General features: G+C 39.7%; 1 protein-coding gene across 4 annotated transcripts in view; it reads left to right on the forward strand.

Moving 5' to 3' along the window:
* The window catches only part of KCNH8 (potassium voltage-gated channel subfamily H member 8), a 780,884-nt gene that overhangs the window by 622,421 nt on the left and 131,919 nt on the right, over positions 1-26,544 (forward strand). For all 4 annotated transcript variants that reach the window (XM_077491398.1, XM_077491400.1, XM_077491399.1 and 1 more), the window contains 3 exons: positions 3,055-3,252; positions 18,304-18,503; positions 23,146-23,395. In XM_077491398.1, the coding sequence (XP_077347524.1) occupies positions 3,055-3,252; positions 18,304-18,503; positions 23,146-23,395 (648 nt within the window). The remainder of the gene's footprint in view (positions 1-3,054; positions 3,253-18,303; positions 18,504-23,145; positions 23,396-26,544) is intronic.

The raw sequence follows: 26,544 nt of genomic DNA on the forward strand, positions 1-26,544 counted from the left end.
GAGATTCTCTAAGACCTTCTATATTACCCTAAAATCATTTATATGAAGAACACTGAACAATTATTTTACTGTTAATGTGCTGCATTAGCTAAAATCATGGCAAGTCTTGATTAAGTAAGGCAAACAAAGGAATTTTACCTTGACTTAGTGAATGCGGTGAAAATTATGGATGGAATTCAGCAGAGCTTCACCTCATTGCCGCCCAGCCTATAACAAGATGATGGCTGGGCAGGCATCTTATTGATCCAGGTGGATGTCATATGACATTCTCCTTGATCCCGCCCTATGCATAGCCGCACAGTGGCATGATCTATCACTGTTTGCGTCCACCAGACACAGCCAATGAATGATTAGTGTACCAGTTCGCTGCCAATACCATGTGACTCCTGTGACCAATCACTGCAGGTCACCCAGACAGTTGTAAACAATGAGTGGCTTCCTTTCATGCATTAATTGTGTACAATTGTGTTGCTAGCTGTGATTGGTTTGTAAGATCACATGGTATAGACAGGGCCAACCATAGCCCATCTGTACTATGTGATTACCTCTGGTCAATCACATCTAATCTAAACAAAACAAACTAAATGAATCAGTTTCATTCAATAAAATGCTTGCTTATAGTAATGTAATGCACTGCTATAAGCAATCTTAATGTGTAAAAAAAATGAAAACTCTGATCACTTTCCCAGAGTAGTATAATGTTACTATGGTAACATTATATTGCTCTGGTCACAGCGTGTTTTTTTTTTTGTACTGTCATATTCAGTGTTCCTGATCACCACCACACCAGACGTATGCAATTAAAGAACAAGAAATAACATTGATAGTTATGACTTTACATAGGAGTATGTATACCTCTCGTTCAGACATGGAAACTCAACCAAGGCTTCCAGGCGTTTGTATAATTTGTAAGGGTATTTTTTTTTAAGGCAGAACTAGATTAAGATGGAATTTAACATCTGAAATGTTTGGAATCAGGGAGCGAAACTATTTTTTTTAAAAGTCTTAATTTTCCAAAAAAATTTTGACAAAAAGTTACAACTTCAAAAAACTCGCCATTCCTCTTAATAAATACCTTGAACTGTCTATTTTCCAAAAAGGGATAATTTGTATATGGTATGTGTACTGTCCTAATGTTTTTGGGCCTGAATAAATGAGAAAGAGAAATGTCGTCAGGCCATCAGAATCAATTTTCAGGTATATACAATAGTTTGTGGACTCTATTACTTTCACACAGACTAAACAATATACACTGATTTGGGTTATTATCACCAAAGAATTGTAGGAGAATACACTTTGGCCTAAATTTATGAAGAACAATTTCTCTGTGTTCAATCATTCATTGATCATTCAGCACTACACACCAATTTTATAACAGAAATGTAAAAAAAAAGCAAAAAGTAAAAAACCCAGTGGTGAGTAAACACCACCAAAACAAATCTCTAGTTGTACTAGTTAAAAATGTTGTTTGGGTACAGTGTTGTGTGGCCACACAATTGTCATTCAAAATGCGACAACGCCGAAAGCTGAAAATTGGCCTGGGCTGGATGGGGGTGAAAGTGCCTGGTATTGAAGTGGTTAAGCTAAATGAAAATTATTTTGCAAAGTGAAAATTCCCTATTTGCTTTTAGTAAATGAACCTTAATGTGTCATGAATAGAATATCTGTCTGCCTATGGCTCTTTTTTTATCTGTCTATTGTGCATTAAGTAGCCTGACTCTAATCAATTGAATTGATAGAAAAATGTGGTGCTGAGTTGTGGAAAGCAATATGTGAATCTTCATGTTTTGGATTATATTGCTTTGATATATCTTATAGTATACTTTTAAAGCATGCATTTTACTGTGAGCAAAAACAAGAGATTCTTCTTTATTTATTAAAATGTTTTTCAAATATTAATGTTATGTTGATTTGGATATATACAATATGCCTGTGGAGTCAATTTTATTCTAAGCGCCAATGCCTGTCCACTGTTAACACTGTTAGACAATTAAGTATCAGTTTACATTTTTATCAAGGGGATAGGATTTCTATATAAAAGGAAATATGTAAAGGAAGTATGTACTAAAAAATTAAATTTGTATGCCAAAAAGTTTAAAAATTATACATTGGGTGGGAATACAATCCCACCATACATTACATAAAAGCATAGTGGCAGTAGTCAGATTTGACTAAAGAGTTGCCTACGTGTTTCGTGGTCATATACAGTATACATTGTACATTTTCACAAATTCCCAGTGTCATTGCACTGGTAATATTCACGATTAACAAAAGACTAATAGGGCCAATTTACTAAAGGAGTAGAGAATGGTGACTTTCAAAGTGAATTTTCATGTATCTTGTGAATAAGTTGAAATAAAGTGAAAATTTAAGTTGCAAATGAAAAACTTGGTTGAAGTTGAGTGTGAATGTTGTCTAAAAATAATTATAAATAGACCTCTAAATATGCTTGTACAACCATAACTTATAAAGAATGAGTATTTGAAGCCTTGCCTAAGTCCAATTGTAATCTGTATTCTTTAAATACTGAAGAAACACCAACATCTTCACTTGTTCCACATGTATGTTGAGCCTGGAAGTGCTCCTGTATTTTCTATGGGATGTTTGGCCTCCATGCAATGGGTAAATCCAACATCAAACATGCAATTCTTAGCATAAATATAATGGTTTTCTGTGGTGGCCTTTGGGATCTTATCTGACAGGGTCTTACATTTTATTTTTATACATTATATTTAACTGTGGCCCTTTATTATTTGGTCAGAGCAAACAGTCTAAAATATGTACCTTGCTATAAAAGTTTCAATTACTCATTACATAAATGTGACATTGTGCTATTGTTAGGTATCTTCTAAGCGTGGCAGTAAACTATGAAAAAAAAACTGAAAAAAACTGTTGTATCCTAATAAGTTTGTCTTATCTGGCACTCAAATCTGCTGCCTGGGGATGACTACTATAACTTGTCAAGTATGTAATAAGTCATGTAATAGGACTATGGTCATGAATTTACATTTTTATTAAATATGCTTTTTACCCTGCTTCTATTTGTTTCGGCAGGCTGGCTTCATGAATTGGGGAAAAGACTGGAGTCGCCCTTCTATAGCAATAATACACAAGGTGGTCCCACCATTCGAAGCACATACATTGCATCCCTCTATTTTACACTCAGCAGCCTGACTAGTGTTGGATTTGGAAATGTTTCTGCTAATACAGATGCAGAAAAGATATTCTCCATTTGCATTATGCTAATTGGAGGTAACATTTTTTTTTCTTCTATAAATTTGTACTAAAACTGCTAAATACGTTTTACATAAGCAAAGTCCCTTATGTTGTAACTTTCTTGTTTAGTTTATGAATAGTGTGTTTAAAAAAAACTAACATACATTTTCTATAAAACTGTTAATCTATAAAGTAGTATAAATAATATTCATTCAGAGAGTATCCTGAATAAAGTATAACACTGTTAAAACAATCATAATCATGTATACTGTTAAAATTAATAAATGTAGCAAGAACCACGCATGATGCATAAATCAATTATTACAATTGTATTGTGCATTTACTTGTCCATTTGTGTTTGTCATCCTGCTGGTAGGTAGCCATTGGATGTTCCATTTGTGTGGGATGCCCTGTTAGCAAGTATCCAGCACAGTTGACATAATTAGAGGAAGTGTATATCAGGCCTGTCCGATCCCCAGCCGTTGGTCTCCTGACAGGTGGCTTTGAGATGGGGAAAGTCACTAATACCATAGAACATGTTTAATGTGATGTCACACAACTGCCTATATACTTCTAAACCATCTTTGCTCTTGACAAAGCCCACACAGAGCATTTAATGGCTACTCAAACATAAGAATAAGTGCACAATACAATTTAAATAATTGATTTATTTATGTGTGGATCTTGCTACAATGATTTAACAAGATACATATTTCATCATGGATGTCTTAACAGAGCAATTATCTGTAGTATTAATACTATTAGTACTGCTGCTATGAGTACTGTCACTACTAATACTATGGGAATACTTCAGCAAAAAATGCACCAAAATATCCTAAGATCTATGGACTGCATCGCAGCAAATTAGCACAGGATCCTTACCCAAACTCACATTGCAGTCATGCTGCATTGACTGGAATGACCACCATTGAAAACAATGCTTTTTTCATTATCATGCAATTCTGTGTAACTCAAGTCACATCAAAAATTGCACTAATGTGAACCAAGCCTAAAAGATAGTCCTGCAGACTGGTTGTACCCAAGTTCATTGATCAATCAAATTGGTACATTCAGCCTGCCATTAACGGTTCGAATCTTGGTTCCTATTGAACCAGCCAAGAATCCAACCATGTGTGGCTGGCCTTAGTCACATACATAGTGGGGTTCCACTGCCCTAAACATTTTTTTTTTTTTGGTACAACATCAATGATTATGTCCTTATACCTTAACTATAACTTATAACTCACTTGTTGCATGTTTTCAGGGTTAAAGATGTCCGTTTTCTATTCTAATATCAAGTTTTAATTGCGGTTGTAGCCGGGTCTCATCTTGCCTGTGGGCATGTGAAGCCCACATGCGTTCTCTTCCGGGATACAATGCTGCTGATCAACCAGCATGCACTGCGCGTTGTATCCCCGATGTCGCGCATGTGCAGTAACAGTAAATAGGAGCGCCATCAACAGCTCAGGTTGCCATCGCAACGGGCGGCGTCATCGGAAGTCCCGCCCCATTGTGATGGCAATGGAGCTGTGCAAGTAACAAAAGATATCTAGCACCAGGCCGCCGCACTGACTCCTGGGAACTATGACACAAGCTCCCAGGAGACAGTGCGGATAGAGTATATTGCAAAATATCTGCACTATCCCTGCCCATATCTGCGATCACCATAGACAGGAAATAGACAACATCACAAGAAAAAAAAAGGTACTGTAGAAAAGAAAAAACCTTCAGTTTTTGAATGATGACATGTATTAAATCAGCTTGAGATATTATGTTAAAATCAGGTGGAGCTCTGCTTTAAAGCTGAACTGCAGTTATGATGCAAATTGCATAGTATTTGCATACAATGTGAAAATCAAGCTATTTGAATGCATTATAGTGGGACACTGGTTTACAATTACACAGTACAGTCTCATTTCCAGTGTGCAAAGTGTGCTGGGAAGTTTATGTGTTGTGAAATGATGAGTTTGCATGGCTAACCTAAACATTACTTTTAATAAATCCCCACTTGCATTTGATGTGAGCATCAAACTTTTTAAATGCATTATAGCACTTCTTATTTACTGTTTTATTACAGGACCCTAGACTTCTTCCCAGCCCCCACCCTTCATTCCCACATCCCCCTTGTATTATTATTATAGAAGTAGATTCAAGGCTAGGGTTGGAGGTAGCATTTAAGAACCATTTTAGACAAGGAAAAGTGATGTTCAAGCTAGCATCATTAGGGAAATTGTTTTAAGATGGATAAAAAAGCACATTTATCACATAATTTTTTATAAAAAATTTTAATTAATAAATAAATATATTACTAAACAAGATGATATGGTTTCTGATACAATACCTAGAAAAAGACTTACTAATATTCAAGTTTTCACAAGAAGTAAAAGTAAAAATAAAACAATAAACCAGCACAGTGTGCAAAACATGCAACTAATATTCTCTGGCTTAATAAAAAATACTAACTTTCATTATTCATGTACTTTATAATCATCTATGTTAAAATGCTTCAGTGCAAATTAGATATTTAAAATTTCACATAAGATGCTAATTAACCCATGTTAATCTATTACAATGTATTTCCAAACATTTGTTTTTCTGATTTTTTATTTTCACTAATTACTAACTAAGTAAGGTTTTCTAAAAAATAATGTAATTTATTACTAGGGGTAGCTACTGATTTAATGAAAAAATATGCTTCATCCTCAAAAAGATCACTGAAGGCGGGCTACTTAAATGAAAATTATAAGATGTATTACACTAATTAGCTCAGCAGTATATAAATGCTCCTGGATTAACATTTTCATTTTAACAACATTCTATACATCAGCAGGTAAAAAAAAACAATTGCTAGCAAATATAAACAACTTGTGAATTAACCTATGTATATATATATATATATATATATATATATATATATATATATATATATATATATATATATATATATGGACATATACAGTATATATGTATACAGTATATGTAGATGTATTTACTGGTATATAATATACAATAAGAGATAGATTAGATTAGATTAGATAGATAGATAGATAGATAGATAGATAGATAGATAGATAGATAGATAGATTGTATTTTATCAGTATTGCTAACAAAACATTGTATGATAATATGACCTTAAAAGACAGCTAGTCTAGTCAGCATTAGACAAATTACACCAGTTGCAGCTTCCATTATTTGCATTCTTAATTCTGTCTTCATGATGGTTTATGTATCAAGTTTTTAAAGGTTAATTAATTTTGCATTTTTTATTCATTTCTCCTACTTTGTGCAAAGTGAGAGGGTCTGCCTGCAACAGTCACCTAATCATTTCCAGTAATGGGAAAAAAAACAACTGCTAGAAAAAACTGTAAGCCATTCACATGAGCAGGAAATAACATTTGTTGGAGTATTCCGGGATGTAGCTACAGGGGTCACAGGGGTCACAATTTGTGACCTGGCCCTATGCTCCAGGGCCCCCCCCCCCATACACCTGAATAGGAAAAGTGGCAGCCTATAAAGAAACCAATCCTCTCCATCTTCCTCCTGCAGCCGCTGAATGCCTGATTTTTCCTCTTCTCCCACAGGCATTCAGTGGCTGCAGGAGGAAGATGGAGGGGTTCAGTTCCTCTATAGGCTCCCACCCCTCCTATCCAGTTTCCCTCTGCTTTCCCCAGGCCCCTGTGCTTTCTCCAAATCCTCTGTGCTCTCTCCACTGGAGCCTGTTCTAGAGGGGTGCTGTGATGGGTTGTGTTAACACAACTCACACATGGAAGAGAATTGTGGATTTTTTTTTTTTAAAAGTGTCATCTTGCCTCCAGGCTGCAGAATCTGTGTGTGAGGCACTGCATCCCAGTTCTGTCAAATGGCCACTGCGGTGCAGCTTGCTTCTTGTCACAGGATCCTATGTGACTTCCAGTCATACACAGATGCTGCTGCTTTGCAGGAGCAGACTGTGGCTGTCTGGGGTTGGGATTGGCATCACTCGGGGTGTGGGCAATGATTCCATTCTGAAGGCACCTGCAAGAGCACTTTGACTTGCTGATCTGTGGGGGAATTATGGCTGTGCCCACTGTGTCATGCTAATCTGGGGGATGAGGTGGGGGATCATGGCTGCGCACACTGTGACTGTGACTCTGGGAGGGGGGAATTGTGATTGTGTACACTGTGACATCCTAATCTGGGGGGAGGGATTGTGGCTGTGTACACTGTGACATGCTAATCTGGGGGGTTGAATTGCGGCCGTGCACACTGTGACATACTGATCTGGATGGGGGGGGGGGGGGGGATTGTGGCTGTGGACACTGTGACATCCTAATCAAAGGGGGGATTGTGGCTGTGAACACTGTGACATGCTAATTTGGTGGTGATTATGGCTGTGCATACTGTGACATGGCAATCTTGGGGGGATTGTGGCAGTGAACACTATGACATGCTAATCTGGGGGGGTGAGGTTGGGGGATGCACACTGTATCCGCGGCAATCTACGGCATGTCCGGCCCCTCTTCCATTCCACTCGCTGTCTTCTGGGAGACACACGGGTCCCAGAAGACAGCAGGGACCAGTCAGAATGTGCAGTGCCGCTTACACATGCGCAGTAGGGAAAACAGGCTGTGAAGCAGCAAGGCTTCACTTCCTAAATTCCCTTACTTAAGATGCCGACGCCTCCACCTGGAGCCGAGGGACGGGTCGACTTTGGGTGAGGACATCACAGGCACCCTGGACAGGTAAGTGTCCTTATTTTAAAAGTCAGCAGCTGCCTTATTTGTATCTGCTGACTTTAATAGTTTTTTTTTTGCCAGGGAAACTCTGCTTTAATGATTTTAGTGTATTTTTAGTGAAAATGGTGATATGAGCAAAATTTGCACAATTATTGTGGGGCCTAAAAAATCAGTAGCACTTTTGTTTTATTCTACAGGTCATGTGCTTTCAGAAAAATGTCTAGTTTGAGGGGTCTTTTCAAATTCTGAAAGCTGTAAGTGAAAAATGGTAACCTCCGGGTTTTTTGAGTAAAATGTTTTTATTTACAGTTTTGTGCACAAAAAGGTGTCATTTAAAATGTACAAATATTTGTTATTTATTAACTTAATACAGTTTTAACTGTTATATTTACTAGGAATTAGCAGGAATTTTTTACATTTTACAATATATGAATCCATTATTAACGATTTTAGTGTATTTTTAGTGAAAATATTGTTTGATAAACATTTGCACAAATTTCTCAATGCCTTAAAAATCAGTAGCACCTTTTTTTTATTCTACTGGCCATGTGCTTTCAGAAAATGTATAGTTTGGGGGGGGGGGGGGGGGGTCTTTTACAAATTCTGAAAGCTGTAAGTGAAAAAGATTTTTAACGAAATTTTTGCATACGTCCGATTTTCACTATTTGTCAAATAGGCTCAATTTTAAATTTACAAACATTTGTTATTTAATAACTCAATATAGGTTAAGCTTTTATATTTAGTAGGAATTTAGCAGGAAATTTGTAAAATGTGCTGTGATTGTATCTGCTAATAATGATTTTAGTGTATTTCTAATAAAAATATTGTTTTGATTTGCGCAAATATCGTGGGGTCTTAAAAATCAGTAGCACCTTCTTTTTAATCTACCCGTCCTATGCTTTCAGAAAATATATGATTTGGGGAGTCTTTAACAACCTCTCAAAGCTGTAAGGGAACAAGATGTTTGTGTACGTTTCAGTTTTTTTTAACATTTTTGCAAAAAGGCATAATTTAAAAATTACAAATATTTGTTATTTATTAACTAAATACAGATTAGGCTTTTATATTTGGTGAGAAATGTACTGTGTTTTTATCTGCTAAAAATTATTTTAGTGTATTAACAAAAAATATTGTTTTGATAAATATCATTGTGTCCTAAAAATCAGTGGCACCTTATTTGTATTCTACTGGCCATGTGCTTTCAGAAAATATAAGGCTTGGGGGGTCTTTAAGAAACTCTGAAATCTGTAAGGGAAAAAGAAAAAAGCAATGGAAAAATTGTAAAAAATGGCCTGGCCATCTGAGTCTAAAAATGGAGCACAGGGCCTGGCAGCGAAAGGGTTAAGGATAGCTTGCTGCAGTTAGAAAGGGAAAGTTAAGGTCTACTAACTTTATATAATAAAATGGCTTTTGTAGCAATTATGTATGCTAAACAGGATGGCTCAGCCCTTGTGAAGCCATGGTGAAGCTCAACTCTTGCCATTGTTTTAGTTTTGCATAGATTTAAAAAAAACAAAATATAATATTTTAATTGCTGTCTCTAACCTCAATTGGTCGTTTTAACTCTTGTCCTGTGCTTTTGAAACCCTGTCACAGCAGGACAAAAAAAAGGGAATAGTGATCACTATAGTAGAATGTCACAGTATGCTAGTAAAAGCCTGATACAGTTTCAAGCCCTGTCCACATTTCTGAAAAGAACATATTTTTGTTGCAGTCTCTATCCCAACTTGAGAGAAATCCCATTACTTCCTGCCTCAACAGGAAGTGAGAAGAAATCTTTCCAATCGTGACACAGACCGCAATAAAAAAAAGGATAGGAAGTTTATTCCTGCCCCACACTCTCCAAAACGAAAAAATATGTTTTGCCTGTAAATGAGCTTTAAAGAAATCTAAAAAATTTAAAGTAACGCAATCAGTTCCTTTTTTGAGAACTGCCCAAAAAATGACATGTGTTTTTATAAACATTTGAATATAAGACAGTGGTCTACTACCTTGTACAAGAAACACCTCTTTAAAATAATCACAGTATGTTGCTTTGCAGCCTGAAATTAAGACAGACATAGTTTTTGTTTTATCCAGATGTATTTACTCAGTGTAACTTATCAGATCTAAGTGAAAGATATAACACCAACATGACAATAAAAAAAAATAAAAAACAGAATCATTAAGTTGGATAAAGGTTCACCCCTTGAGTCAGTATTTTGTTGAATCACCTTTTGCTTTAAATACAGCCTTTAGTCTGTTGGGATATGTCTCTACTAACTTTGTACATTTAGACTTTGCAATATTTCCCCACTCTTCTTTGCAGAACTTCTCAAGTTCAGTTAACTTTGTTGGTGACAATTTGTGGACTGCGGTCTTCAAGTCATTCCCCAGATTTACAATTGGGTTTATGTCTGAGCTCTAATTAAGTCATGCAAGGACATTCACATTTTTCTCATTCAACCACTGTGTGGTCATTTTTGCTGTGTGCTTTGGGTCATTGTCATGTTGGAAGTTAAACCTTCTTCCCATTGACAACTTCCTGGCAGAGGACAGCAGATTTTCCTCAAGAATTTGCTGGTATTTTGCCCCATCCATTCATCCTTCTATCCTGACAAGGACAACCAGTCCCTGCTGCAGAGAAACACCCGCATAATAGGATATTACAACCTCTATGCTTCACTGTAGGAATGGTGGTATTTGGATGGTGAGCTGTATTGGATTTCACATATCGTTTAGTTTTGAAAATTATATTTTATGGTCATCTGACCATAACACCTTTTCCTCAGAAAAAGGCCTCAGAATCTTCAAAGTGTGTTTTGGCAAAGCTCAATCAGGCCTTTCTTGAGGAGTGGATTTTTTTCTTGAAAACCTCTCATACAAGCCACATTTTTGGAGAATTTGTGATATTGTTGTCACATGCACACATGTCACATGCACACAATGGGGGTTACTACAAAAGGCAAATCCACTTTGCACTGCAAGTGCACTTGAAAGTGCACTTGGAAGTGCAGTCGCTGTAAATCTAAGGGATAGATCTGAAATGAGTGGAGGCTCTGCTGATTTTATCATCCAATCATTTGCAAGCTAAAATGCTGTTTTTATTTTCCTTGCAAGTTACCCCTCGGATCTACAGTGACTTTACTTCCAAGTGCACTTGCAGTGCAAAGTGGATTTTCCTTTAATAAATTACCCCCAATGTCACTCCTTGTCATAACTTTTTGCAACTGCTTCAGAGTTGCTGTAGGCTTCTTAGTAGCTTTTCTGACCAGTTTACTCCTGGCTCTTTTATCCAGTTGAAAGCAACGTTCTGATCCATGGAGGGTCTGTGTTGTACTAAATACCTTCTACTTCTTAATAACAGACTCCACTATGCTTATAGGCATTGATAAAGCATTTGACATGTGTGTGTATCCATCACCTGACTTGAAACTGTCCACAACTTTATCCCTGAGATCTTTTGACAGTGCCTTGCCACCCATAGTTGATTTTTAGGGTTGCACCGATACTGATACTAATATTGGTATCTGTGCAAATACCGAGCATTTGCATGAGTACTTGTACTCATGCAAATGCTCCGATGGCTAATTCGATACCTGGGTAGTCAAGGGATGATCGGTGCAGAGGTGAAGGCAGCTACAAGCACCGATCTCCCTGTATAGATTTCAATAAAGCAACTGACTGAGGCTTTTCCTACTCTCCCTCCTGCAGCTGTCAGCTGCTTTATTGAAATCTATACAGGGAATTAATGCTTGTAACGGTCCCCACCACCACACCAATCAACCCTAACTGTCCCCTGTATCCTACTCCTCGTTCCTAAGGTCCCCCCATGTCTTTCTCCAATCCCCCTCTGTCCTATGCTCCCCCTCCGTGACCTCTTCCACTCCCCCTCCACTCCCCCTCTGTGTCCTCCTCCACTCCCCCTCCACTCCCCTTCCATGTCCTCCTCTGCTCCCCCTCCGTGTCCTCCTCTGGTCCCCCCTGCCCCGATCTGTCAGGATGGAGAACAGAGGAAGGAGCCAGTAAATCTGCCATTTATCAGCTCCTTCCTTTTATGAATGCATAGAGTCAGTGATCACTGACTCTGTCCTTTCATATTAGAGCATTGTAAACTGTGTTTACGATGCTTCTGTTTATGAATGAACAGGAGCCGCTGTCTCCTGTCCATTTATCTTTAGTGCAGCTGAGACTGCAGAGAAAGGGACTGGGGAATCTGTGTCCTTAGTCCCTTTATCTGTCTCAAAGGGGAGATGTCAGCCCCCCCCCCCCCCCCCAAAGAAAAAAGCATTGTAAAAAAAAAATTAAATTGTAAAAAAAAAAATTGTAAAAAAATAAAAAATAAACTACTGACACAGTCCATGCCTCATCAGTGCCACCTATCAGTGCCCATCAGTGCTGCATATTAGTGCTACTGTCACATAGCATTAAAAAAAGAATTGGTAATCGGTATCAGCGAGTACTTGAAAAAAAGTATCAGTACTTGTACTCGGTCTTAAAAAAGTGGTATTGGTGCAACCCTAGACTTGCACTTTCAGGGACTGAAGTTCTCCAGGAAAGCTCTATTTATGCTGAGCTAATCAAAATGGCCACAGCCGATCACAGTTGAAAGTCAAATGGCTTTGTGTGCCATTGACAAGCTAATTAGCTATACCTGATTGAGTTTGCTAGTCATTTTTGGGAGGGGTGATCCTTTTTCCAACTCAGTGATTCTGTATTTAATTTTTTTTTTCAGACATGTTGGTGTTATATCTTTCACTCGGATGTTATAAGTTGTACTGTACAGCTGGATAAAACAAAAACTGTGGCTGTCTACATTTCAGGCAGGAAAGCATCAAAATGTGATTTTTTTAAAGAGGGTGATTATTTTCTATACCCACTGTAAATACGAATGTGCTGTTAATGACATCTTTGTGTTAAAATATTTTACATTTGTCACTTTTTCTTATTTGCAGTGAGTCATTGTTTATTATGAATTATGTAAACGTTTGTAGGCACTGCAAGGCACATCAATCAAAATTTACCTGCATACACTATTCAGTTCAAATAGCAATACAAACATAGGCATCCTAATCTATTTCTCGTCAAAAGCTGTCCAACTCCAATCCTTCTTCAAGGACCACATACAGGATCTGGGGGGAAAGCCTGCGTATATGCCTACTGGAATAAGCTGCTTATCTTATTATTTTCTGCTACTTATAAAAATCCTAAAACTGTAGAGTTGTTTTACTAAAACTAAAGTGTACAAAATCTGGTTCAGGTCTGCGTGGTAGCCAATGAGCTTCTAAATTCAGTTTGTTCAATTAAGCTTTGGCAAGAAAAAAAAATGGAAGCTGATTTGTTTCTATGCAGAGCTGCATCAGACCAGAAAACTCTCCAGTTTTAGTAAATCAACCCCTGCGTGACTACAATGCCACTGTTGTATTCAGCTGGTTTGACTAATGGAGCAGTGCATACAAGCACATGCAGTACAAAGGGAGGTCAAAGTCAAAATGGTATTAAACCCAAAAAGAAACATTTGTTAAATTGCAGCCTACCAATTACATATACGTGATAGTTGCATTCATTTTCTTTTTTAGGCTCTTTCCTTTATATTCACCTAATGATGCAGCCAGTAAGTCTGCCATTTTTCATCTTCCTTTAACAGACCAAGCTGTCCAGACAAAGTAGTTAGAAGGTTGAGACAAACCATTTAACCATGACAGCTAGCCTCACAATGGTCAGCTTTTATTTATTAGGTAAAACCCTTATCCCAAAAGATAAAAAAAAACAGTTTGCTGTATCTGCTTAACCACTTTCAGACCGGACCATTTTGCTGGTAAATGACCAGAGGTCTTTTTACAATTTGGCACTGCGCTGCTTTAACTGGTAATTGCGCGGTCATGCAATGTTGTACCCAAACAAAATTTGCGTCCTTTTCTTCCCACAAATAGAGCTTTCTTTTGATGGTATTTGATTGCCTCTGCGATTTTTATTTTTTGCGATATAAATGGAAAAAGACCGCAAATTTTGAAAAAAAATGATATTTTCTACTTTTTGTTATTAGAAAAATCCAATAAACTCAATTTTAGTCATACATTTAGGCTAAAATGTATTCAGCCACATGTCTTTGGTAAAAAAAAAGTCAATAACTGTATATTTATTGGTTTGCGCAAAAGTTGTCACATCTACAAACTAAGGTACGTTTTCTGGAATTTACGCAGCTTTTAGTTTACGACTGCCTATCTCATTTCTTGCGGTGCTAAAATGGCAGAGCAGTACAAACCCCCCCCAAATGACCCCATTTTTATTTTTTTTTTACACAAAGTTGTCACTAATTGATATATTGCTCACACATGCTATGGGCATATGTGAAATGACACCCCAAAATAAATTCTGCTGCTTCTCCTGAGTACGGGGATACCACATGTGTGGGATTTTTTGGAGCCTAGCCGCGTACGGGGCCCCGAAAGCCAAGAACCGCCTTCAGGTTTTCTAAGGGCGTAAATATTTGACTTCACTCCTCACTACCTATTACAGTTTTGAAGGCCATAAAATGCCAAGATGGCACAAAACCCCCACAAATGACCCCATTTTAGAAAGTAGACACCCCAAGCTATTTGCTGAGAGGCATGTTGAGTCCATGGAATATTTTATATTTTGCCACAAGTTGCGGGAATATTACAAACTTTTTTATGTTATTTATTTTTTTCACAAAGTTGTCACTAAATGATATATTGCTCACGCATGCCATGGGCATATGTGAAATGACACCCCAAAATAAATTCTGCTGCTTCTCCTGAGTACGGGATACCACATATGTGGGACTTTTTGGGAGCCTAGCCGCGTACGGGGCCCCGAAAACCAAGCACCGCCTTCAGGCTTTCTAAGGGCGTTACAGTTTTGAAGGCCATAAAATGCCAAGATGGCACAAACGCCCCCCAAATGACCCCATTTTGGAAAGTAGACACCCCTAAATTTAGGGGTACACTAGTGAGACTAGGTAATAAATGGCGGGTGCCCTGAAACTATAAAAAAATAACTAACCAACCAGCGTCACCTGTAACCGTTATATGGTGATCACTGGTAAAAGGGTTAACTAGGGGGCAATCAGGGGGCTTTATGCGGTAGTATATGGGGGTCCCTGGTGCTATAAAAAGCTGCGGCGAACCTAAATACCTACCTGCCTAACTAGCGTCACCTGTGACACTAATACAGCGATCAAAAAAACGATCGCTTATTAGGCTGGGTTCACACTGGAGCGATGCAGGAACGCCACAAATCCGCGGAGGGTTCCCGCATCGCATGCCTCCCGGCGGCAGTTCACACTGCCCTATGCGAACTGCTGGGAGTGTCAGTGAAATGTTAATGACACCCCCAGATCAGTTCGCATATCGCAGTGCGATCTGCAAACTCGGATCGCATGGTGTGAACACCCATGCGATCCGATTCTGCTGCGGACCAAAAAAAGGGTCCCGTGCGAGTTTGCGGCGGGTGCGGCGGGTGCGGCGGGTGCGACATGAATTCAGCCATACTATCTGTATGGCTGAACTCGAATCGCACAGAGATCGGATGTGATTTGCACTGCAGTGCGGTGCGAATCACATCCGTTCTCAAACCGCTGCAATGTGAACCCAGCCTTAGTGACACTGGCGACGGGGGGTGATCACGGGGTTAAACTTTTATTGGGGGGGTTAGGGGGGTACCTTAGAACTAAAGGGGGCTAACCCTAACTGCCCTAACAGTTATTACAGTCACAAATGACACCCGCCGGGTGATCAGGGGGTTAAACCTTTATTAGGTAATAAATGGCGGGTGCCCTGAAACTATAAAAAAATAACTAACCAACCAGCGTCACCTGTAACAGTTATATGGTGATCACTGGTGAAAGGGTTAACTAGGGGGCAATCAGGGGGCTTTATGCGGTAGTATATGGGGGTCCCTGGCGCTATAAAAAGTTGCGGCGAACCTAAATACCTACCTGCCTAACTAGCGTCACCTGTGACACTAATACAGCGATCAGAAAAATTATCGCTTATTAGGCTGGGTTCACACTGGAGCGATGCAGGAACGCCACGAATCCGCGGCGGGTTCCCGCATCGCATGCCTCCCGGCAGCAGTTCACACTGCCCTATGCGAACTGCTGGGAGTGTCAGTGAAATGTTAATGACTCCCCCAGATCAGTTCGCATATCGCAGTGCGATCTGCAAACTCGGATCGCATGGTGTGAACACCCATGCGATCCGATTCTGCTGCGGACCAAAAAAAGGGTCCCGTGCGAATTTGCGGCGGGTGCGGCGGGTGCAGCACGAATTCAGCCATACTATCTGTATGGCTGAACTCGAATCGCACAGAGATCGGATGTGATTTGCACTGCAGTGCGGTGCGAATCACATTCGTTCTCATAAACCGCTGCAATGTGAACCCAGCCTTAGTGACACTGGCGACGGGGGGTGATCACGGGGTTAAACCTTTATTGGGGGGGTTAGGGGGGCACATTAGAACTAAAGGGGGCTAACCCTAACTGCCCTAACAGTTATTACAGTCACAAATGACACCAATGCAAAAAAAAAAAATGCAATTGGTGTCACTGTGACTGGGGGGGGCAGGGGTAATTGGGGGGGTGATCGGGGGGTAAAGGGGGGGTGTGAGTGTGCCTGGCATGTTCTACTGTACGTGTGGTGTGTTGGTGCAACTCACCGATCCTCTCTCCTCGGTGCCGGAACGAAAAATACCGACACAGAGGAGAGATCACATCACTTCCTCTCCTGTGAGGAGAGGAAGTGATGTCATGGAGCATTTCTATTCGTCGGGAGCGATCGCGAGGGGGTGGCCATGAATGAATGGCCACCCCCTCATCCCGGATCGCTCCCGAACGAATGCCGACCGCCGCAGGCACCGGGGGGGGGCCCGATCGGGCCCCCCACCCGCGGGAAGGCAGGGACTTATATATACGCCCATATGCCTGCCCGTGCCATTCTGCCGACGTATATCGTCGTGCGGCGGTCGGCAAGTGGTTAAGATGTGCTAGCTGGAGTTCAGTTTCAATTTGTTAGTCAATTCCATCTAATTCTGCTAGTTTAACATGACCCTCTCCCCATGTGCCTGTTTTACTACTTCATCCAGAATGCAGACACCCTAAGATAGAAAGTGTGTTACTGGCTGGACCACCAGGTAAATAAATGTCTAAAACCAATGCAGCCACCACATTAAAGAGGAAGTAAACCTTGATGGGTTTACTTCCTCTTTCATTCCCTGCAAAGGTAAAGCATAATGGACTACTATGCATCGCATAGTAGTCCATTATGTGTCACTTACCTGACACAGGAGCCAGCGAAGTCACCGCTGTCCCCTGTAGTCCGGCGCATCTATCTTCTCGGTGGGTCTCGCCGCTCTGCCGCTGTCATTCAGCGAAGCCGAGATGACTTCACTCCCGCGCATGCGCATGGGAGCCGCCACTCGCGGCATATCGCAGTTGACCACGGCGCGCTCAGTGCGCCTGCGCGCTACTGTCTACGGCGCATGCACCGTAGACAGCGGTGCCTGTCTTTCGGCAAATATATCCTAAACCGTGTAGGTTTAAGAGATATTTCTTGGACCTACAGGTAAGCCTTAATCTAGGCTTACCTGTAGGTCAAAGTTGGTTGTAAGGGTTTACAACCACTTTAAAGGATTGGTACGCTGCAATAATATTACATTTTTGTTGTTAGGTTTAATACCAATTTAAATTTCTATAGACTGAGAATGCAAGTATCTGGTCCAAAAAACAAAGTTTTGACACAGGTCTTCATAGTGTTATTAATTCCTTAAGAATCAAATTATTTACAGAACAGAGATATAATTACAGGCTTTTCTGATCATGTATACTGTAACCTGAAATTTACTTCCTTTTGATTGCCAGTTTACTTCCTTCTAAGGCAGGGGTGCTCAACCTGTGGCTCTCCAGCTGTTGTGAAACTACAAGTCCCATCATGCCTCTGCTTTTGGGAGTCATGCTTGTACTTTTCAGCCTTGCCATGCCTCATGGGACTTGTAGTTCCGCAACAGCTGGAGAGCCACAGGTTGAGCATCCCTGTTCTAAGGTGTATCAACCTTCTTCAAGCCTTAGCTACCATACTTTGGTGCACTGTGAAGCACATCTCATGCATACGTTTGTACACACCCTTGAATGTTTATCTGAGGTTGTGTTTGCTTTCATTTCATATGTGACTTATAATAAGGACAATATAGCTGTGAAGTGATGTGCACACATTCTAGGCATCTGCAAAAAATAGTCAATGCTATTATTGGAAATTTTATGGTGCCCTTTTACTGTAAAGCATTAATGTACTCTGAAAATTAAAAATAACTAACATTTGTTGACTCCATGCTCCCCAATAATTTTAAATCTAACAATATTTTTCTATTGATTTAGCTTTGATGCATGCCTTGGTTTTTGGTAACGTGACAGCTATAATCCAGCGATTGTACTCCAGATGGTCACTTTATCACACAAGAACCAAGGATCTGAAGGATTTTATACGGGTACACCACCTTCCACAGCAACTGAAGCAGAGAATGCTTGAATATTTCCAAACCAATTGGTCAGTCAATAATGGGATAGATTCTCATGAGGTAATGTACAGTTGAAATTCTTCATTAGCAAATTTAGAAAACTTTTTTGGCAAGAACTGTTTAAAAAAATGCTTTATAAATAAATCTTAAATAAATTATTTAATAGTGATGCCAAGATGTTTCATGGAAATCATAACTAGTAGAGCAAGACTGTGCAATAAAAATGAAATGCTTGCTTCTATCTATCAATCCATAACTATTCTTCAAGTGTGTTCAAGAGCACATTTCATTTAGAGTTTAAAAAAAATCAGTTGATGTCAACTTACTGTCTTTCTTGTGCTTCATAATATTCCTTTGGCATGACTATGGCTGTTGGAAGAGTGAGGTGTTAGCCCTTGTACACACGGTCGGACATTCTGACAACCAAATCCGTTGGATTTTGTCCGACGGATTTTATTCCGAAACTGTTGCATACACAAAGTTGTCGGAAAATCCGATTGTACATAACGTGATGATGTTATTTCATTACGACGGGACTACGTTCAGGCTAGTAGCCAATAGCTTTGGTCTAGGATTTTGATCTGAGCATGCGTGGCACTTTGTCAGTCGGAGTAGGCTACACATGATCGGAGTATGTCCAATCGGAGCATTTTGTTGGAAAATTTTACGGACAAGTTGGAAAACTTGGTCCGTCAGATACTCCGACGGAAACAGTCCGATGGAGACCACACACAGTCGGATTATCCGACAAAGCGGTCCGATAGGACACATTCCGTCGGAATCTCCGACCGTGTGTACAAGGGCTAAGATCTTTCCAGTGCTTTGCATTTTTGTATTTTAACACTGCCTATCATAAAGTACCCATAGACAAAAGATGGCAGTCGTCTGTTCCACATAATTTGTCCCGAAGCTGATTACAAGCTCATGTCTGTGGCCAGCTGAACTTTGAATAGGGCAGCAGTAAGCCTTTTTGTGATCAGGTTAGAACACCTGTCACAATTGCCCTTGTACCTGCACTGATAAACTGCTACAGCTCCCATTTCCTACTCCATCCTTTCGTAGAAGATTTCTGCTCAATCGAGCTGTGCTTAACCACTTAAGGACCGAGCCTCTTTCTGAGATTTGTTGTTTACAATTTAAAAATATTTTTTTTTGCTAGAAAATTACTTAGAAAAAAATGTTCTAACACCCTAGAGAATAAAATGACAGTTGTTGTAATACTTTCTGTCACACTGTATTTGAGCAGCAGTCTTACAAGCACACTTTTTTGTGAAAAAATACAATTTTGAATTAAAAAATAAGACAACAGTAAAGTTAGCCCAATTTTATTTTTTGGATTGTGAAAGATAATGTTACGCCAAGTAAATTGATACCTAACATTTCATGCTACAAAATTGTGCCCGTTCGTGGAATGGCAACAAACTTTTACCCTTAAAAATCTCCGTAGGTGGTGTTTAAAAAATTCTATAGGTTGCATGTTTTGAGTTACAGATGGGGTCTAGGGCTAGAATTATTGCTCTCGCTCTACTGATCCTACCGGCGATACCTCACATGTGTGGTTTGAACATCATTTTCATATGTCTGCACTACTCATGCTTCTGCATACAAGTTCACCTGGACAGGGGACGTTAAAAAAAAAAAAAAATCTTATGTATTTCACCTTTTATTTTTACACTTTTTTTTTTTTAATCTCACTTTTATTCCTATTACAAGGAATGTAAACATCCCTTGTAATAGAAAAAAGCATGACAGTACCTCTTAAATATGATATCTGCGGGAACTCTACCACTTCTTCAGGAGGCACAAAACTGGATAGAGTCTGAAATAAAAATAACAAAAATATACATAATATCCAAAAAATATATATAATGCAAGGCTGATAAGTGGGGGAAAGAAAAACGACTGACGCTTACCAACACACGACAAAGCCAAGACAGTGGCACTGCCAACGCCTCCCTACATCGGACATGTTGGAAATATGTGGGTGGATGAGTTGATGCTAAGTAGCAACTATAAAAAAATTAAAAAATCACAAATATATGTATATCAAGGAAAGGGACTTATAACCATGTGAAAGACAGAAGAATAAGCCCCTGTACACACGGTCGGAGATTCTGCCAACCAAATCCGTCGGATTTTGTCCGTCGGATTTAGTCCGACGGATTGTGTCCGAAACTGTTGCATACACACGGTCGGACTAAGTTGTCGAAAAGTCCGATCTTTCAGAACGTGATGAAGTAATTTCGTTACGATGGGACTACATTCAGGCTAGTAGCCAATAGCTTTGATGTAGGAATTTGATCTGAGCATGCGTGGCACTTGGTCCGATCAAAATTCGCTACACATGATCGGAGTATGTCCGATCAAACCAGTTGGTCGGGAAATATTTCCAACATGTTGGAAAATTGGGTCCGACGGAGATTCGGACGGAATCAGTCCGATGCATACCACATACAGTCGGATTATCTGACGACACGGTCCGATAAGACGCATTCCGATGGATTCTCCAACTGTGTGTACAAGGCTTAAGAAAGAAAGGGGAGCACACTGAGAGGGAGAAAAGGGGAAAATGAAGGGAAGGGGAGAGGGATAAGGGAAAGGAAGGTTGAAATACATACGATGGGGGAAAGAAAGGTGAGCAAGGGACAGAAAAGTGAGGGGGAGAGTTTAAGAAGGGGGGGACAAGGAAGGGGAAAGAAAGAAGGTGGGAGAAGGGGGGTGGAAAAGGGGTAAAGAAAGATGGGGAGAAGTGGGGAGAGGGGAGTGAAAACTGAGAAAAATATGGGGGTGAGTAAGAAAAAGAGGGGGGAAGAAAAAGGGGAGGGGAAGGAGAGGTAAAAGAGGGGGTGAGCGGTGAAATTTAATCCAAGAGCCCAATAAATGTTTATAAATATGGCTAACCTGAAATAACCAAGGGAAACCATACAAAGCTGGGGGGAAGAGGGGCTTCAAGGGCACACAGGAAGGTGTACTACCGCATATACAATTCAAGGGGAAAAGCATGACTGGAAACAGCTTGCTGTACTTCAACAAAGACTGCTGCACATGGACCTAGAGATCTAAAATGAATAGGTCTCAATTAGGCTAGTATAGATGGCGAAAGGTTTGTTGCAATACTGGATCACTGTCCATCAGTAGTAAACAACAACCAATGGGAAGATTTAATTAAATCACGGCTTACCTGAGTGCCGACTGGTTATCATGCACCCCCCCCCCCCGGCAAACATCCACCACAGTAATAAGTGGGCTGGAACCTGCTTAAATAGTTCCCAACCTGGCGATCGTAGCACACATGTGACATCGCTGATCCCCCACAGTGTGCATGCGTGAAAATCGTGCATGTGCATGTGAGCAAAGATCGTGGCCAAAGGGCCAAGAAGCCCAAGCTGTAACATGTGCAGGTGAGGGACAGTCTTGAAAAGGACTTGGGTGACATGCTCCAACCCAGATCACATGCCCGCCAAGAAAGGAAAGAAAAGGCAATGCGCAAACAGTGTCATCAGCTCATGTGTGAGGACACCTTAAAGCAACAGTACCCCCATTATTTTAAAGATGCTTAAATCACTATATATACAACATGAACATCATAGTACTTGCTAAGTATGTAATGGTATACTGGAATGTCAAAGTTTAACCAGATCAACATTGTACCAAAAATAGAACCCCCTGTTAAACTGTAATGGATGCATAATCTGAACAAGATTAACCATATTTAAATGAATTATTTCGTAAAAATATTTCTATATGGTTGGGTTGCATAATTCTTTATATCTTTATTTGTTCAGAGCTTACCAGACATAAATTTACTGGGGCAATTATACATTTAGCAAATCCTGGGTTGTAGATGGCAGTCCTTTTCTGTCTCATCATAGCTTAATTTAGTTAAAGAGGAAGTAAACCCTGATGAGTTTACTTCCTCTTTGATTCCCTGCAAAGGTAAAGCATAATGGACTACTATGCATCGCATAGTAGCCCATTATGTGTCACTTACCTGACACAGGAGCCAGCGATGTCACCTCTGTCCCCTGTAGTCCGGAGTGTCCATCTTCTTGGTGGGTCTTGCTGCTCCGCCGCTGTCATTCGATGAAGCCGCGACGATGTCACTCCCGCACATGCACACGGGAGCTGCCACTCGCGGCATATTGCCGTTGACAGCGGCACGCTCAGTGCGCCTGCACGCCACTGTCTACGGCACATGCACCATAGACAGCGGTGCCTGTGTTTTGGCAAATATCTCCTAAACCGTGTAGGTTTAGGAGATATTTCTTGGACCTACAGGTAAGCCTTAATCTAGGCTTACCTGTAGGTCAAAGTGGTTTGTAAGGGTTTACAACCACTTTAAAATAAATATTACAATGTGGTAGAGTAACCCAAAGTTCCCCTTTAAAACAGCATTTTTTTCTTGCATGTTGCACAATGTTGCCCAAGTGTCATTATTATCTGTATTGTCTGTTTTCTTTTCAGTAACATTTCTAGCTATTCTGATTGCCAAAACTTGTCTGTCTTACAGAAATCAATTTAGATTTTTATTACAACAGTAGCTGCAGGATTATTTATTTTTAAATGGTGACACAAGTATCCAAGTTAGAAATCCGTAGGAGAGATTTGTTACATCTCTAAATGGTTGAAAGCTTGATATCATGCTAAGCCTGAAATGATAAATTTTTCTAAGCTGCATTAATTCCATGTCTGAAATTGACAGCTCCTGAAAGAGTTTCCAGATGAGTTACGTTCGGATATAACCATGTACTTGAACAAGGAGATTCTACAACTATCCCTTTTTGAGAATGCTAGCCGTGGTTGCCTCAGGTCTCTGTCTCTTCATATCAAAACTTCTTTCTGTGCTCCTGGAGAGTACCTACTTCGGCAGGGAGATGCATTGCAGGCAATTTATTTGGTGTGCTCAGGGTCCATGGAAGTTCTGAAGGATGGGATGGTGTTGGCTATTCTAGGTATGTACTGTAATAAATGTTTCAGTGCAATATCTTAAAACCTTCTGTAAAATGACATGTAAATACAGTATATGCAAATATTATATACCGGTATGTTAAAAGTTAAACACTATTTCTTAAAGCTAATAACATGGCAGTTTTTCAATAAACAGTGCTTTAGAAAACAAAATGTTTTTCAGTTAGGGTTTACAGCAACTTTCACAGCATAGACCTAAAATAATGAGTCGGTACAGTAGTATATATTTCTCAGTGCACAGTTAGAGAAATCCACTTTATTTCTAATCCCCCAGCTGCTGTTAATTCTTGTCACTGTGAAAATATGAGTAATCCAGCATTTCCAAAAAGCCATACGTCCCTCCACCCCCCCAAAAAAGGTGCTTTTTGTCAAAATGTTATATAAATTCCCAAATTCAATAAAAGTCCAACATCTAAGTCTTCTCTTATGTGATACATTATTTCCTTTTCCCTTATAAATATATTAAACTCTCACCAGATATTTGAACCAGAACAAAAAAACTGTTGGTCATGCAACACTTGATAAAATATCAACCAGATTCTTCAGATATGCTACCTCTTTGCCAAATCAGTGCTATTCCTTCCTTATACACTCTCTGCAGAATATTCTCAAAAGAAACAATAGTGTAGCATGTTAAAAAAAAAAAAAACATCTCATACATCAATATAGTTGTGCTCACATGAATCTATGATCATAAACTACAATTGCAAAAGCATTAAAGTCCCCATGCAAGTTCTCCTCTTTGTGTCACACACTACTTATTGCCCTTCCAACACAGGGCTCAATAATGCACAAATGCAGCTGATTCCTCATTTAAGGCATTTAAACTGGACAGAATAAAAGAAAGCAAAAGGATCATAGTTTAGTATTGTCCAAAAAAAGTTTTTTATTAAGTGATACAAATACTCACACTGGTGGCTACCGTAATTCCAGTTCCGGTCTATGTGTCTGACGTGTAAAAGAAGTGATTTTAATTGATTGATTTTAATTCTAAAACCTTTTTTAATCTGGAAACATGGAATAATGTTCAGATAAAACGTATGTCAAGGGAGCTCAGAATGTCAGGACCGGGCAGATAGTGTCTTAATTGGATGGATGAAGTCGTCTACAAACACTTAAGGCTGCACTCAAAGAGGGGAACAATTTCTAGTAGAAAACAGATGAAAGAAAAAAGGCACCTCTAAGTGTGGAATTAAAACTTTTAATATCCCCAAACAAGATTAAAAACACTTACAGAATCGAGGATAAGAAGAGGCATAACATGGATGTATGAAACATTAAGCCCCAGTGTATCACAGCTTTCTAGGGATAATGATATGCAGCAGCAGAAGGTCCCAGGATAACCAGCAGATGAACATCCCAGGCTCTGGGAACACTGGTGAAGCAATCGCGCTGTCCGATTCAGCATGGAGCAGGAATCCCGAAAATCATCGGAAGGGGAGGACAACTAGCACGGACCGCAAACAGGAAATATGTCATTAAATAGCATTTCGGAACTACTGATTGGTTCCTTCTTCAAGCCAATCACCATTGTCATTGGCTTGATATCGTTATCCCTGGAAAGCTGTGATACCTCCTAATGCTGGATCACCTGCTTCATATATCCATGTTATGCCTCTTCTTATCCTTGATTCTGTAAGTGTTTTTAATCTTGTTTGAGGATATTAAAAGTTTTAATACTGCACTTAGAGGCGCCTTTTTTCTTTCATATGGAATAATGTTCACCTATATAAATAGATTGCTTGCTCTTGATGAAATAAAAACAAAAGAAAAACACTTACCAACTAATTTACCAATTAAATTCCTAATTTACCACTTATTGTCTCAAATTGAGTGACAATAGGAAATAATTAGGTAACTTGGCAAGCTATTGTACCCATCTCTCAATAACAACATTTGAAAAATTCTAAAAACATATGGTCAACTGTTGCACAATGCTCAGAAGGTTTTTTTTTATCAGCCCCCTTAATACTTACCTGAGCCCCATCTCTGTCCAGCGATGTCGAGTGTCTCAGCCATCCAATATTCTCCCTTCTGATGGGATGAGAAACAGCAGTGGTGCCATTGGCTCCTTCTGCTGTCAAGCACAGTCAATTGGCCAATCAGGAGCAAGAGGTGGTGGGGCTGGGCCACAGCTCCATGTCTGAATGGACACACGGAGCTGTGACTTGGCTCGGGTGCCCCATAGCAAGCTGCTTGCTGTGAGGGCACTCAACAGGAGGGAGGAGCCAAGGGCACAAAAAGGGGGACCCGAGAAGAATAGGATCAGGGCTGCTCTGTGCAAATCCACTGCACAGGGCAGGTAAGTATATCATGTTTGTTATTTTTATAGAAAAAAAAGAGACTTTACAATCACTTTTAAAAATCTCATGCGCATTATTTAAATATAAACTTGGTTGTATTTTGTCACCACAATACTATCATGCTACTTTAGTCCAAATCATTCTTCACATGTCTCTCTGCTCTTTGGATAGAACTTTTGAACCTATTTTTTGGGAATGCAAAACATGTTTGGACCAGAGTTTACATTATGATCTATACTGTACTAGGTAAATCTATCAATTGAAATCTTTTTTTACAAGTTCTAGTAAGTAAATAGTGAGGATGGCAAAGTGCTCCTTTTAACCACCTCAATGTCATCATGCCTCACCCCCTTCTTTTACAAGTAATTTTTCAGTTTTCAGCGCTGTTATAGTTTGACTGACAAATACTCATTCAAAACAGTGCCCAAAATATTTTTTTTTTTTTTCTGAGATAGATAGAGATTTCTTTTGGTGATTTTTAATAATCACATATATGGAAAAAACAACAATTAAAAAATGCTTTACATATATAAAATGCCAGGACACTGCAAAAAACAAAACAAAATGACCCTGTTTTGGAAAATAACATTCAAAGGTGATCTTATTTTTTTCCACAAGTTCTTGGAAATGAAGAAACAAGCTGGCATTGGGGCAGTTTAGGTACACACAAATACATCCACCTGCTCTAGTAAAGGCATCATCCACTCACCCTGGTTGGCAGTGGTGTACTAACTAGGGGGTGGGGGGTGCGGACCGCCCCAGGTGACACACATTGGGGGGGGTGTCAAGCGGCTCCCCTGTATGAAACAGTGAGAGTGGGACAGGCTTGG

Source organism: Lithobates pipiens, unplaced genomic scaffold (genome assembly GCF_037356315.1).
Source record: "Lithobates pipiens isolate NorthernLeopardFrog02 unplaced genomic scaffold, aLitPip1_a1.2 Scaffold_19, whole genome shotgun sequence".
In the NCBI taxonomy this organism is placed as follows: Eukaryota; Metazoa; Chordata; class Amphibia; order Anura; family Ranidae; genus Lithobates; species Lithobates pipiens.